The sequence below is a fragment of the Diabrotica undecimpunctata genome, chromosome 5 (assembly GCF_040954645.1).
Source record: "Diabrotica undecimpunctata isolate CICGRU chromosome 5, icDiaUnde3, whole genome shotgun sequence".
NCBI classification, from domain to species: Eukaryota; Metazoa; Arthropoda; class Insecta; order Coleoptera; family Chrysomelidae; genus Diabrotica; species Diabrotica undecimpunctata.
In genome coordinates, this window is record NC_092807.1 from 24,617,688 (window position 1) to 24,633,495 (window position 15,808).

The window sequence follows — 15,808 nt, forward strand, 5'->3', positions numbered from 1 at the left end:
GTTTAGGCACCAGACGATCGGGCCTAAGCCAACCATCTTTGTCACTTGTAACGTAATTATCGAATTGTAATATAAATTTTCTTTGAAATTATGAAAAAAATATGTAACATAATCTATAATTGTAACATATTTTTAAACAAACAACACAATTGCAAAAAAGTGCACGGTTGCCCAAATATATTTAAAAAAAGTCGTAAAATTCGAAAAAAAAAAGATTCCCACTCTCACAAAAAAAAATATGTATTACACACACTGGCGGTTACAGAATTTTTTTTGGGGAGGTCATGGATCTTGAGGGTGATTACTTTTCTCTGGTGCAAGGTCACTTTTAGTCTTACCACCAATAGGATAAGTGGATTTTCAAATATTTTGGGGGGGGGAGGGTCATGACCCCTCCCTCTAGATCCGCCACTGATTACACATAGCTATATGTAATTTGCTGGCTTGGCCTACCCAAAATTTTACCACACCAGCCGCCACTGTGTACAACTGATATAGTTCAAAGTTGTATCTTCGACACCATAGCCCATTTTCATTTACGGCCCCAAAAATCTTTCTAAGAATTTTTCTCTCAAAAATACCAAGAAGTCTTTCATCATTTTGAGATAAGGTCAAGTTTCAGTCCCATATATCAAAACCGGTCTTATTAAGGTCTTGTATATATTGAGCTTTACTGCACGTTTTATATTTTTATTTTTTAAATGTTTCTGGAGACCGTGAACAGTTCTGTTTGCTATTGCTATGCGTCTTTTTATTTCGTCGCTTGTCGTGTTTGTTGAGTTTAATAGCGATCCAAGATATGTGAATCTTTGACTTGCTCAAAGGTATGGTTGTTAATTTGAATTATCTATTGGATATTTCGGGAGTCTTTAGAAACCAATATATAATTTGGTTTTTTCCTCGTTTACCACAAGTCTTAATTCACTTGCCGCGTCCGCAAGCCTTGCAAAACACCGCACCATGTCTCTCATACTTCTGCCCACTATAACAGTATCGTCAGCGAATGCGAGAATTTGCGTCGATCTATTAAAAATAGCTCCTTTCATTCTAATATTTAATTGTCTGATTGCCTTTTTCAAGGCAATATTAAAGAGCAGACACGCCAACGCGGCCCCCTGTCTTAGACCATTAATGTCAAAGAACATAGAGTTTTCTCCTTCAATTCTAACGCATGAGCTTACGTTTTGCATTGTTAGTTGGGTCAACTTAACTAACTTAGGTGGGATCCTAAAGTCTATCATTGCATTATAAAGGGTGATTCAGTTAGAGGTACTTTTTTTAACAAGAAAAAACAATGAAAAAAATTAATTTTATTTGAAAATATTTATTATTATACAAAAGAACCATTCTTTACAATTACTTCTTAAAGATAATTTCTTTTAAATGTTGCTTATATTGAAAACAAATGGAAGAACAAAGTATCCAATATTCTGTCAATAGAAATATCTCGTATTTTATTGGACATTTTCAGTTAAAATGAACTTTATAAATAAAGGTTTGATAAATAAAACAATGATATTGGTAACAATTTTATTAAAACATACTAATATAAACAAGGATACAGTACTACCTCAGTAAATCTTCATCTAACATTACCCTTCCTAAGTTGCCAACTCGAAAAGCTCTTAACATCATATGTGCAGCTTGATCTAAGTCTGGTCTAATAACATAGTTATTAGTGTAATCTTTAAATTTAATAGTCTTCTTATTAACTTCGGCGATATGTGTTAAAACTTCTAAAATGTTATCGTTTGGTTCAGTTAAATTAAAATATGATACATAATCAAAATGGCTATGTTTGTTTAACCAAAATAGGAGATAGTCTGCTAAAATGCGTTCACCTACAAAATGATCTTCAACAGTTGCACACAAAGCAAGCTTTAAACCAGCATCTACACTTGAAATATTGGGTGATAAAATTCCAGGTGTATCTAGCATATAAAATAAAGGTTTTTCACATAACTTTATCTTGTGCAAAACACTTCTTGTTACACCTGGGACAGCGCCTACACTTGTAGCTTTTCCCTTTCCTAGATACCTTGTCCTTAAAGCATTAATTAAGCTAGATTTCCCAACGTTTGGTATTCCAATGATCATGATGTTGTAATCCTCTTCATTGGATCTGTTGTACCTATCAGATTCCTTAATCAATTTTTGTGCTAAGGGAAAGACTTGTAGTAAACCTGGGCATTGCTGATTTTTACAGTGGGTAAATATTATGTGTCGATATTCTTGTTTAAGCTTATTTTCGATTGAATGTAAATAGTATTTATCTATTAAATCCGCCTTGTTAAGAACTAGTATGTGAGGTTTAATACCACCCACCGTATATTTAAAATCGGCATTTCTGCCAGATATTGGCACTCTTGCGTCGTGAACTTCTATAATACAATCTACAGATCTTAATTTATGTTGCATTTGTTTTAAACCTTTGTTCATGTGACCGGGAAACCATCGTAGTAATTCTTTGTCGATGGTCTTAAATACACTGCGGAAAGTATTCGGAGATAGTTTACTAGTCATCTTTTCAATAATTTATAATTTTTGTGGTTTGTTATTAAAAGTTGTTCATCTTTGAAACAATGTTTTGGTTTTGTTATTAATTTTCTAACCTGAATTCCTTTTTATTACATAAATTCTTCTTTTTTCTCTTCCTTCTTCCTTTACAGTATCCATCATAGACAAGGAAAGAGAGTATTTGTCTTTCCTTGTCTAAGGTATCCATAGACGTATCATTAATCATTATCGTCTAATGTTATGGAGAGAAATATCAAAGAATATAGAAGATATTCTAAATGTACTTTTCTAAAATTTTATCTTTTTATATTTGAAGCATACATCATTTACATTATAAAAACATGTCAACACTGCTAAGCCGAAATTTTTTGCTCCATGGTTGACATTTCCGTACATAGTAACAAAATAGTAAGTACATCTGCTCTGAGAGTTTTTAGGCCCTCTCATCGCATTAGTCTCAGAATTGGTCTACGAACCGTGAACTCAACATTCTAAAGATATGACCTCTCTTACATATCTCTGCTTCCATCACATTCCACTTTTGGTCTCGTAAAGATAGTCCCAAATTAGCTGTCAATGAAGTTTCACAGAACAAAATATTGGCGTTGGCAGTGTTGCCATTTACTTATAATGTTTATGTTATATTGGCTGTCTTTATTGTGAACTTAAAGAAAACTGAACAGTTGGTTGTTACCTCTCAGGGCATAAGGTTCCCTTTTTCGAGCTGGAAAATTGTAGGTTCCCTTAAAAAATGTAATCCTTTATCATCGACCTAGTGTCTTATTAATTATAATTTAAGGGTCATCTGACCTCAACATGTGTGTAGTTCCAAATACTATATAGACGTTTTTCACTGATGATTTTGTTCTGAAAATTTATAAATGCATTTGGGATAATTTTTAAAAATTTTATTCCATTTTCAAAAAAAAGTTTTTACTTCATTGTAAGTTTTTTTTATAATTATTTGGCTAAACTTAATGTTGTAATTATTACTAAAAAATAAAACAGAGTAAAAGATAGATTCTCCAGATATCATATAATAGTTAATATAAAAGACTTTGGGTTCGCCCGTTTATATTGCAACTAGTAATTATATTAATTTCCTTTATCGACGTTTAACGTGCCTTTTAACAGATTTTCTAATATTACAATTGTCATTCGTCAAAATTTAGACTGCCAAAAACGTTCTGTCCAACTGTCATTTTGTAAAATGAATCAACTTTATAGTCCGTTCCACGTCCGTTCGCTCAGCATGGGAATATTCCAGACAGTCATTGTCTGAAATATATACACCAGAAAAATTGCTACCTCAAATAAACTTAATATTGCAGACTTCTTGCGTTAAAAAAACAATAAAAAAGGGAGTGTATATTCATTGTCAGTAGTAATATCCCTAGGACATTGATAACAGACGAGATAATTTCATGACAATCGAAAGCTCGTTCCTTGGTAACAGCACGAAGCCGAAGGCCGAGTGCTGTTACCAAGCAACGAGCTTGAGAAATTTGTCATGAAATTATGAGGCATTCATCAATGTCCGAGGGATATTCGGCGGATAATTTTTCGAAAAAAAAATCATAACGAAACATTTATTTATTAAAAGTACAGTTAGTGAAAGTACAATTATTAAAATTTAAGTTAACATTAGATTCGTTGGTGTTCTTGATCGAGATTCAAGTATGGTTTTATAGAATTCTGATTGCCATGACCAGTAATTTTTAGCAATTGTTGTTCTTCTACACCACTTTTTGCTAATTCGCTAACAGCAGTTGATCTATTCGAGTGATTTGTTATCTTTTTCTCCTTTACATTCAAGCCAATTGCTTCAGCAGAAGATTTAGTCCATCCATTCATTGTATTTCTTCCAACAGGTAAATTATCGTACCATTTGTCAGTTTCATTTTTCCAGTGTCGATTTGGTTTTAAGAACAGTCGTGGTGAGGTAATATTGTCGCCTCGTTTTGATATCAGTTTATGAAAAAGACGTACAGGGCATCTTTGTCTCTCACTATTGATAACCAACCATTTACTACTTGCACAGCTTTTAGAACCACCTTGGCACGTTTTACTGAATACTGGATTGTATTCAATGCGATTTGTTGGAGTGTCATCGTTATTTTTCTCGATTTGAAAAAAATCCACCAGACAAGCAACTGCCTCTCCTCCTCGCCACGCTAATTCTACAGCAGCAATATGGTAAAATTTACGCATAAGACCTTCAGGGGTATCTTCATCCCAAAGCAATATTATTTTGGTAATTTCAGACCAATTTAACGAAACTGAACTGGCCTTACGTTTACATGGATCTGCTTGTAGTTTTTTCCTGATTGCATCGCGGCATCTCGGGCTGGTTTAAACTCTATATTGTTAAACGGGTCAATCATAATATTATAGTCTTTATAGTACTTTTCTTGCAATAGTTTGCACGAAATGTTCCACATTGTCTTCACCGTTGCCTCTTTGAATTCGTCCCCGTTTTTCTTTCTCATATTGACGGCCCAATCTTTTAGTATCAACGCCAATTCTTCTAAGCTTCTATGTTCATTCAACTCATATTCTCGTCCGCAGCAAAATTCCATGAATATTCCCCAAATATATTTGTGACTGTAGGTTGTATTTCTGGGAATTTTTTCTTTGATTAGCGCATTTATACTTTGAACATTCTCATTGCCGAAACGTGACATTTTGAAATTTATTTGGATGAAGTCGTCAAACTCGATCGTGTTGTCATAGGGATTGAAAATTGCACTGAATGCAATTATCAGTCTAATGTTGACATGATTGGGTGAAATTGTTCCACATGACACAAAATGACGAAATTTGAATGGTTGTTAGAACAGTCGAAAAATTATCATTAAAACCTTTCCATTTGTAAATGCTAATCTTAAAATTTCAAAAATAAACTTTTGTTTTATTTAATGCAGTTTTATTTTGTTAATAAACTACATGTGAATATTTTTTGTACAAATATTGGCTATGATCATGTGTGATTGGTTGTATAGTAATTTCCAAACACTGACAGTCGGTCAAATTTTAACCACCGGACCGTAGCAAAAAATTTATTAAAACTAGACAGTTGGGACTGGGTTTACGAACCGAGTATTTTTTAGTTTCTGAACCAGAGGTTGTATAGATACAGAGATACATTATACGTATATTAATTTGGGAACGACAAAGCTAATTTGGGAAGTGCTGAAACATACCCACAAGTCTAATTCAATTGAAATCAATTTAAATTTAGAGGAAAAATTACTTGGGATGGTTTAAATAATTTTAATTATAAACAATATCACTCAATAAGACTAATGGCCTGTAGTGGCGCTTATGATTTTTATTACTATTTAAACAGGTTTCCAAGTTAAAATTAGCGATGAAATGATATTTCGTGCATAAAAAACTGAACCAAGTGTGCATTTTAAAATAACGTAGCAATATATATTCCGGTTTCCTAGCATCTTAACGTTTTCTGGTAATGATCGACGAATGTTTTATCGCCAAGTCATTAGCCCTACTTGATCAACTTATGACTTCTCGTCTAATTCATTGTTTCAGACATACTGAGGATTTTAACTACTACGATTGAAATTAAAATTTCTGACTAGGCTAGGGTTTGAACTGTGATTTTGTAATCTACACATCAAAGTGTCATTCACGTTCCGTCGGTAGCAACTTACTCTTGTATAAAGGCTGTCGCAATGTATCAAAATGATACATCTAACTTTGATTTAAAATGGCAGTAACAGCAATAGTTTTTGGATCAAGCGTAGTTGTAGATTACATCCAATAATTCATTATGTTCCTCCTTTTTTGTTTGTGTAAATGCATTGCGATAACAAAAAAACTATTTGTGTATGTAAATCCGAAGACGTGACTTACGGGTAAAAAGCTATTGACAGCAACGGTCGCAATGTATCTGTTTGATATGTGATTATAAAATTTACCAACACATAGTCAGATATATGTTGCGTTTTAGTTGTGTTTTTTATTATTTTTATAATTTATTCTTTTAGTAGGATTTAAAACATTTATGTATTATTAAAAAACGGTAACTTGCATAGAAATATAACTTAATAAGTATTCGTATAAAATGATTTGATTTCTTACATTATAAATTGGTAAAAATAAAATGTGGCCTTCCTATATGACGCAAACATAAAATATATTATTTTCTTATAAACATTTCAAACCAAAAAAATCTTTATTTCAGTTCATTGCGGTGGCGATCTCTCACTTATGTGTCACTTGAGTCTTCTTGTTCTTGTAACCTTGAGTGACATGACGTGCACACTGGGGTTGTATGCTCGCCACAAATATATCGTTTACAATTCTTGCAAATGGTTTTGGTCAACCTGATCCTTCGTGATGTGTAACATAAAGCACAGCAACGACGCTTTGTTTGAGCTACATCTTCTGCAGCCACCAGTCCAGCTTCTTGATCGGGCTCTTCCGTTGGTCTAAATCTGCTGAGTGTTTCAGAAAGAGAACGTGGTATACCTTGTGTCATAAGATTTCTTTTTTGTAATTGTGGTAAGGCTAACTCACGGCCTAGTTTCCGAAGAAAAAGGTGACCCCGTATATTCTCCTGTCCATTTTCGATTGAAATCACTTGGGAATTAATGCCTGCAACGTTCAGCATGGAAAAAAGACGACCATAGGAAAACTACGTGTGTTTCTAGCAACGTTGTAGGAAGCGCAAAGCTTATCGACAACGTCGACGCCTGACTTGGCTTTATTATAATATGTGATCATGTCAGGTTTCATAGCTTGTCCTGACGTCTGATCTATAGAATCATCGTAATGCTGAGAAAATATAACAAGAACATTTCGATTCTTTTTTGGTACGTATGAAACAATAGTGGAGTGTTCTCCAAAACCAAACATAGTTGACTGTGGTGGTCGCACTTTTACATTTAGCAGATCTACTGGCAGTTCAATTTTATTTTTTTTTATAGTGCCAACATACGACAGTCTATTACTTTTTAATTCGGTAATAAGTTGCACATCTGTAAACCAATTATCTGCCGTTATATTGCACCCCGTTCCATAAATAGGTTGTGCCAATCTTCTAACGACATCAGATGGTTTATTACTTTGTTCATGGGGTCCTTGGAGTTGCTTTTCAGCATATATTTCCAGGCTATAGCTATAAAAAGTAACTGCATCACACATAACAAATTTTTACTCCGTATTTGGATGGCTTTGAAGGGATATATTGTTTGAACTTGCAACGTCCCCTAAAAGCTTCCAGTTTTTCGTCAATAGCACACACTGTCCTAGTGAATAGCTATGTTTACAATTATGAACAAAATCGTTGAAGAGTTCACGAATCTGCGCAATGTTGTCAACAGCTTTCCTTTCAGTCTTGTGATGCGGTCATCGAAACGCAGGCATCTCATAAGAAACTTGAACCTCATTTTGTCGGTGTGTGAAGTTCCTGCTAGATATAAAAGGCCTATGAAGGCCTTGAGTTCTGTCATGTCCATGTAATTTTCATCACGTTGTCGGTTAAAGCGATCCCTTACTTCAAGTTGAATGTACTGGTTTGTGAACTTGACTATTGTTTGTAGCATTTTATCAGAAAATAAATGACTCCAACATTCTATATGTAACTTAGCTAGTCGAGCTTCATGTATCACTCCTGGGAGACGTGTAACCAGGTTATGTGGCTCAGAGTGTCGCTTCTTCGCGCGCGGTGTTTTCATCCATCTAGTGGTGTTATCTTTTCCAAAGTAAAATAAATTCTACAGAAGATATTCTACATCATTTGGATTATTTAGGTTGTAAATCAGCTTTGCAGCCATTATACTGAAAATAAAAATATAAAATAACACTCACCTATAATAAGTAGGGAGAAAATAGCCTAAAATACGACCAAAATAAAACAACACTTACACGTTATGTCGCAATGTATCAATATGATACAATATGCTTGTATGTAAACACATTCACTCACTAGGACGTTACGAATACGATTGAGCGGTAGACTATACCGGTCTAGGAAGGTACTATGAAGGTAGGTTCTCCTTACTTTAGGATTCAATAATAGCATTGAAAATTGGCAAACTTGTATCATTTTGATACACATGCGACCGACGGAGGGTTAAAGATACTTTTTCTTTTATTTGGGAATAAATTAAAATGACAACAAACATTTATTTTTATAAAATATATTAATATTTGTTACAAATTTGTACATAAATACATATTACATTACAACTTTATTTTCACTTCTAAACATACATATTTACAACTGATTCTTAAGGTTAAAGATACAGTTTAAACTACCACAATTGAAGGTGACGAATCAGTTACCCAGTGTAATATTGATTGTTGACCTATCAGGGCCCATATGTAAGGAATAAAAAAGTCTTCCGGTTGATCTTCTTCGACATATTTAAATTTGAGGTCAGGGAATTTCTAGAATCAAAGAAGGTATGTAGTAAACATCATACTTAAAAAAGATTGTATATAAATTGTGATGGATAATAAATACAATTTTTAATTCGTGTATGTACTCTTCCAAGGAGTGGTAAGTCTTGGTCCCAATTGTTTTAAAATGGACAAGCTAAGTACAGCTTAAAGACGATTTTCGTGAGAGTGAAACTCGGAAATGAGAGTCGGATGTTTCTGTTTCACCGTTAGTGGAGAGGCTATTCAGGTTCGGTCATGGTCCCTGATTTTGTGAAGTGGGTACGACTGAGTAGAAGCTATAAAGGACTATAACAGAACAGAATGAAGGGAGAGATTGAGTTCCGAAGTTGGCCACCCGATCTCACTATAACATTTCGTTCTGTATCGGTAAGTCAGTGGTTGATGCTGCCGATGAGGGAGCTTGCCTTAGTTGGTAGGTAAAATAGACTAGAAGAGACGGAATGGATGGATAGGATAGAAAAAATCCCACTCAAATCAGTGGTGAAACAGAGTAGAGCGACTGTTTGGCCGTGCAGTAACAGCGTTGTGGAGCTACTACTTTCTACTATCTACTACTAAATTCTTACTACTATCGGGAGCCATCCAGCTCTCATTCATTAGTCTTCTTCTGGCATGTGGGGTTCTGTCGTAATTATCTAAATTCTCGTAAAACAAAAATGGACAAGCACAAATAAACCAAACAGACCAGGGAGAGTGACAGCACAGCCTCACTCACGAAGATCAGGAAGAAATGGAACTAGATTGCGTTCCAGGCCATAGTACCGGAGATTAAGAGGAATATATAGAAAAGTAGTCATCTAGTAGTGACTAAAAGAAGAAACAAGGACTGAAAGACGTCTAGCGAGCGCTTAAGTACCTGGTAAAACAAGGCCTTGACTAAAATCAGTCTCGACAGCAGGTCCAATAGCCATAAAAACTAGACAGGGTTGAAGCGAAAGGCAAAGGATTAAATCCTTTAATAAAATTAAAGCCAAACAGAAACTTAGTGTTGTCTACTGAGAAAAGACAAGCCAAAATGTTTCAAAAATACTCTTAGAGTTTCAAAAGACTGAATTCATACAGCTGTTCCCACTGGACACTGCTCGCTGAGATCATCTCTATAAAATAGGCAAAGTGGACAGAGCAACAGCAGCTTCTGCGAAAGTGTAGAGAAAACGGTCAAAAATATTGTACAGGCTTTCTTAGAAGCCTAGATCTATTGGACCAAATATAAATATAGGTGGAGTAGAAGATCCTTCAGGTAGCGAAAGTGTAGAAAAAACGGTCAAAAATATTGTACAGGTTTTCTTAAAAGCCTAGATCTATTGGACCAAATATAAATATAGGTGGATGTAAAAGATCCTTCAAGTAGCAGTGTGGAAAGATTTATGAGGCCAATCGATGTTTTTAAAATCTAAAATTTATAAGTTTCGTATGTATACTTCAATCGACTGTATTTCAAAGTTGCCCTCGATGTTGACGTTGGTTGGTATTACATAAAATGAATGTTGATAATTTTTTTTTGTCTTTTACTGGCACAGACTTTTTTATATAATCTTTTTCTACAAAATGTTTGGATATATTTTGAGAAGAGTTGATAGGCATGTGTATTGGTTGAAAGTCATCAGGAACAGTATGCGTATCGAGCAAGAGTCTCTACATTGTACTGCACCATATGAGCTTTAATCAAGAATGATTTTATTGTTCTAAATAACAAAATTCAGCGCAATGAACAGGCCCGATCCAACGGTACATTCGATTTTGTTCCAACCTTTCATTTGACATAACGTAGCAGTGTTGGCGATATAAAATCTGCTCCATAGTTTAATTTTTACACGCTTATTTCTTCGAATTTTTATATTCGGTACTATTTACTTTGACAATACGACAAAAAAAAAATCATTAAATGTCTAAACCAATTTTGTTACACAAATAACCAGAAAAAACATGTACATACCGTTAATCTTTCTTTTGGCCAACCTCTAATACCTTGCTGGATTATCAATAAGACTTGATGAGCATCGACTTCATGCTCGAGCGACTTGTCATGCAAAAGCTGTGAAAAATACTTAAGGATGATGTCGATATTGTGGATTATATCTTGGAAAACGACGTTGTCCTTGAAAGATTCGAACATGCTTCTGTTGTAAAGCATCGTGTAAATCAAATTGGGATTATTACCGAGCTGTGTCGATAAACAGGAATTCAAAATTTCTAACACCATACGTAATACTTCTTCCAAAACTGAAACGTCTTGTTCTACATCGTCAGATTCGTGGTCAAGCTAAAACAATAAATTTTATAAACCATAAAGATACAGAAAAACCTAGATCAAATTCGAAGACTTTATGTATTATCATATAATAATATGTACTATCAGTTTGTTTTCTGTCAAAAATAAATACTTGTATACTCGGTTCGCTATTCCCAGTCCGAACTGTCTAGCGAATTTAGTAATTATTTTTTTGCGAAGTTAGTTATTTTTTGACAAACTAAAAGTGACTGGAAATTACTATACAACCAAGCACACGTACTCATAGCCAATATTAATAGTAAACAAACTAAATAGTAAATAAAATAGAACTTTGAGAATTACTGACAATCAATATTTATTTATCTGCACCATATAATAAATAGTTATGTTAAATTATAACAACTAAAATATATTTTTTAAATATATACTACCTAAAATTTAATGGGTTTAGTATACACTTCCACTATTTAGAATAATTCTTCTTTTTTTAAAGAAAGAAGTCTGCAATAGTAGGATACTTGAGCTATTAATACTGACAAGTAGGAATTGTTGTGTTGTAGGTTTTCGACAATGAATCTGTCAAAATATGCCCGAGCTAAGCGAATGGAGTATAGTAGCAGCCTCATTAGCCGTTTAACCCAGACTAGCGAAAAAATGTTGACGACATATTCAAACTATTCATTAGTTTTGATAATAAGTGAAAACTTGAACATCGAATACAAAATATAATTGTATGCATTTGTGAAATTGGTTCCTTGAGTTAGACTTCATAAGATTGTTAGAGGTATAATGGATTTTCTAAAGAGCTATAAGTCATATCGACGCAGAACACAAGTTTACGTCTGAAATAAGTTGTACTAATCATCCTAACAGTTTTAACCAATAAATTTCTACTCCAAATCATTTAATTACTATAGTTTTTAGTTTTAATTGTTACTTTTCTAATTCCTAGATGACCGCTTTCGGCTTACAAAGCCATCTTCAGAGATGTGGTCAAATATTTAAGTATCCCTACTAGAGAGATCATTTGGTAACAAAATTACAGAAATTTTTTCTTATTAAACTGGTTCTTGTAAAAAAAATAGAAATGGTTAAATTTAAATATTTAACAAATTAGTAAAGATTTAGAATTAACCAGAAGTTTACCTATATTTATTAGGTATATTAAATTTATAATTTTATATTTGATGTATGATCACAATTTTAATCTTCTTCAATTAAATATCTCATTGTTTAAATTACATTTTACAATTCAATTCTTATGTTATTTTGATGAAACATAAATGTGTGGGAATTTATCAGTTTTCGCAACTATTTACAAGTTCATAGGTCTTTAGAAAATCCATTACCTCTACCAATTCGTGGGAACAGTGTTGTTCATCAAACAGATATGGGAGGAAAATTCGATCAGCAGGAGATCCATAGGCATACCTAGACTCAGTTATAATAACGTTCTAAAAGATTTGCGTGCCATAGGAATACACAGCTGGCGATAAGATATGATTGACCAAAGTAGGTGGAGGCAAATCGTACAGGCAGTGAAGACACACGAAGGGTTAGGAAGCTACAGAGGGAGAGAGAGCGAGAGAGATAGAGAGAGAGACATATTGCCGTTATATCGCACATTAAAGTCTATTATAATAAAAAGAGCACATTGTCTTGAAATCCCCATCCGCCTTGAAGTTTGTTAAGTACTCCCTACAGAAGAAACTTGCATACCCACATTGATATTCGGGCATATAATTCATTTGTAGACCCAGAACAAGGTTCCTTGATAACATCGATGAATACATGAGAAATATACGTGCTTGGCGGAGGAAGACGATGGATAGGGACGACTAAAGGGAAATTCTTGAGGAGGCTAGAACCCACGTAAGATTGTAAAGCCAGAATGATGATGACGATCACCGCAGGCTTATTTGGAGTTGTGAAGTGGTTAGTAAAATTAAAATTTCAGTGACGAACTGCATTGTAATGTAATATGGTGTACTTACCTCTACAGTTACTTTATTGTCTCTCTGAGAATTGTCAGTCTTGAGTCTCAACATCAATCTATTGTACTTTTTGGCTAAGGTCTCAAAAAGGGACACCAGTCTTTGACTCACGTAAGGGTGCAAGTTCCTAAAATGAGCTGACATGTTGGCTAGTGCGGCGAGACAGTTGGTGTGTAAATATTTGTCCCTCATTTTGAGCATATTGTACTGCACAGTTCGAATTACTATTATGATCAGTAGACCACCTAGAGATATATCCGTTAAAGCTCGTTCTACGTACCATGGAACGTTTTTCAATTTCTTGAAATAAAAATAATTAAATGAGTTTTGACTAACAATCATGTATTACAAAATATTATATAGATAAATCGAAAAAATCCTAACTAGGACAGACTATGTGATGAAATTTCTTGGTTTGGGACTTTAGTTGGTTCCACACAACAGTGGACTACTTACAAAATCTCATGAACCGGGTTCAATCATTTGATGACATCATTCTAGGAATGAAACGATGAAATCCGACATTACTGACAATATGTAACACAAATAATATCTGGTACTACCGTCACCCGATGACGTATGATGGTGTGACCAGATGCTGTCAATTCATTCAGTCTTCAGCCATTAGATTGCAAGCTGTGGACATAACATTTTTGTAACCTATTTTTAAGAAGTTATTGTTCTTTTCCTACAGTTAATACTAGTTGTATTTGCAGTGTAGTTAAAGTACCAGACACGAAGAAACATAGAAATGTTTGTTGGACATGTTATGACAGGGAAAAAATACACATTATTATAATTCATTATCTAAGACTCTAAAATTCGGCAACCTTAGGAAATGGTTCGGTTTCCAACCTTCTATAGAATATGGAACTTAAAGATGAACATGAGCAATTCAGAGAGATCGATTTTAATATTATTTACTGGTTCATAATATGAAGATTTTATTAACTGCTTAAAATTTGTTTGTTTCGATATTTTCGAACTTTTTCTTTGGAAGCCGAAATATTAAACAAAATCGATTTTTTTAATTAATGCGATGTTATACTTCAACAATATTAAAGAGTATAAAAACATATCTTAAGGATTGATTTTTTCATAGAATATCCAGTATAAAATAGCATTAACAATTATATTAACTTAGATGAATGATTCTGAATTATAATAACTACGACTCGTATTATATAAACAGATGATTTGTTTCGCTATCAATAATTTTCTTATCAACTTACCAAGTCATGAATGGTTTCATTAAAGCTATCGTCTTCGCTTAAAATAAGTAGGATTATTAATGACATATAAATATGATGGGAATTACTGTTTGGTGCGTTGTATAAGCTTTTCAGTATTGGAACGATCTGAAAAATAAATAAAATAGACTAACTAATACAGAGAACCTTTTCTATGATAATTCATATTTTTCTAAAGATACGTTCTTGTGGGATTTTACTTTTGTAAATAATACAGTTAGCTTACAAAAAAAAAAACTAAAAGTTTGGAAAAGTGGCGATTTATTTCTAAACATATTTTCCTTTTAGCTCGATACACTAGGCCTAGCGATGCTTCAACTTCTTTAACCCGTCTGAAAAACACGTTTTCCCGAAATTTGCAAATTAGACCACCGTGGCTGCGATTACTTCCTCACTCGACTCAAATTTCTGCCCGGCTAGTGACTCTTTTATGTATGGAAACAAAAAGAAGTCGCACAGGGACAAATCTGGAGAATTCGGTGGATGGGGCAGCAGTTTGTAGCCCAATTCGATCAATTTGGTTGTGGCGATGGCGGAGGTGTAAGCTGCTGCCTTGCCATGGTGGAAGAGCATTTTTCTCACCAAATGGGGCCCTTTTTTAAGCAATTCGGCGTCGAATCGGCCAATAGTGACTTTCACGAAACGATGCAGAACTCCTTCGGATTGCGCTTAAATGGCGTCAAACATTGCTCTGAAGTGGTCTCACGCTTGCGCTTGTTGTCTGGAGTGAGCAAACGCGGCACACATCGGGCCGGCAGATTTCTTATGTCCAAAATTTTATGCAGGATATGGTCTATGTGGTCTTTTGAGATTCCTACTGTGTCAGCTATCTCGCGCACCTTCAGTCAGTGGTCTGCCAATATGATATCGTGGATTTGTGTCATGGTATTTTCCGTGGTAACGTTTTAGGGTCACGTGCTATCAAAATTCGACGTGCTACCTTCCGTGCTACAGCCTCCAAAACCAAGAATCAAATCACCGATCGATATTGCTCGTGTTCCATTTTTCTAAGATCCGCGGACACGGCGGTTATTTCCACTTTTCTTTAGCAAGTGATTGATACATTATAGGTTAAACAAACTCAAATTATAGTAAATTCAATACGGATAAATACCATTATGGAAAGTTTAATTCAACTTCGAACAAAAACAGTGTAATAGTTTCTACTTACCAGAAGATCCAGATCACTCCTTACAAGAATATAAGATTTGAATGAATGATTGCGATGCAATAATAAATATAGTAACAATGTAGCCGCATCTCCCGCGGCTTTCTTACAAAGAGCTAAGTACAACAAATTAAAATCTATTTTAAACAAGGACGATACGTTGGATGGTGGTACAGGATTGGTATCTAAAATAATTTAATATGATTAATTTATG

The 15,808-nt window shown here is 34.2% G+C and overlaps 2 protein-coding genes across 2 annotated transcripts in view; both read right to left on the reverse strand.

Moving 5' to 3' along the window:
• Positions 1 to 1,294: 1,294 nt before the first annotated feature.
• On the reverse strand, positions 1,295 to 2,667 carry LOC140440562 (mitochondrial GTPase 1). The gene has a single exon (XM_072530941.1). The coding sequence runs from the start codon at positions 2,521 to 2,523 to the stop codon at positions 1,567 to 1,569; it is 957 nt and encodes a 318-aa protein (XP_072387042.1). The 5' UTR covers positions 2,524 to 2,667; the 3' UTR covers positions 1,295 to 1,566.
• A 6,001-nt stretch (positions 2,668 to 8,668) lies between these two features.
• LOC140441189 (dymeclin) overlaps positions 8,669 to 15,808 on the reverse strand; it is a 31,582-nt gene continuing 24,442 nt past the window's right edge. The window contains exons 6-10 of the mRNA XM_072531754.1: positions 15,598 to 15,779; positions 14,409 to 14,534; positions 13,177 to 13,476; positions 10,886 to 11,212; positions 8,669 to 8,934 (exon numbers count right to left, since the gene is read on the reverse strand). Coding sequence (XP_072387855.1) covers positions 8,794 to 8,934; positions 10,886 to 11,212; positions 13,177 to 13,476; positions 14,409 to 14,534; positions 15,598 to 15,779 — 1,076 coding nt within the window. The 3' untranslated portion in view covers positions 8,669 to 8,793. The remainder of the gene's footprint in view (positions 8,935 to 10,885; positions 11,213 to 13,176; positions 13,477 to 14,408; positions 14,535 to 15,597; positions 15,780 to 15,808) is intronic.

Bases quoted from the DNA above. Each gene is read 5' to 3' on its own strand.
- LOC140440562 (XM_072530941.1), bottom strand. From the start codon at position 2,523: ATGACTAGTAAACTATCTCCGAATACTTTCCGCAGTGTATTTAAGACC.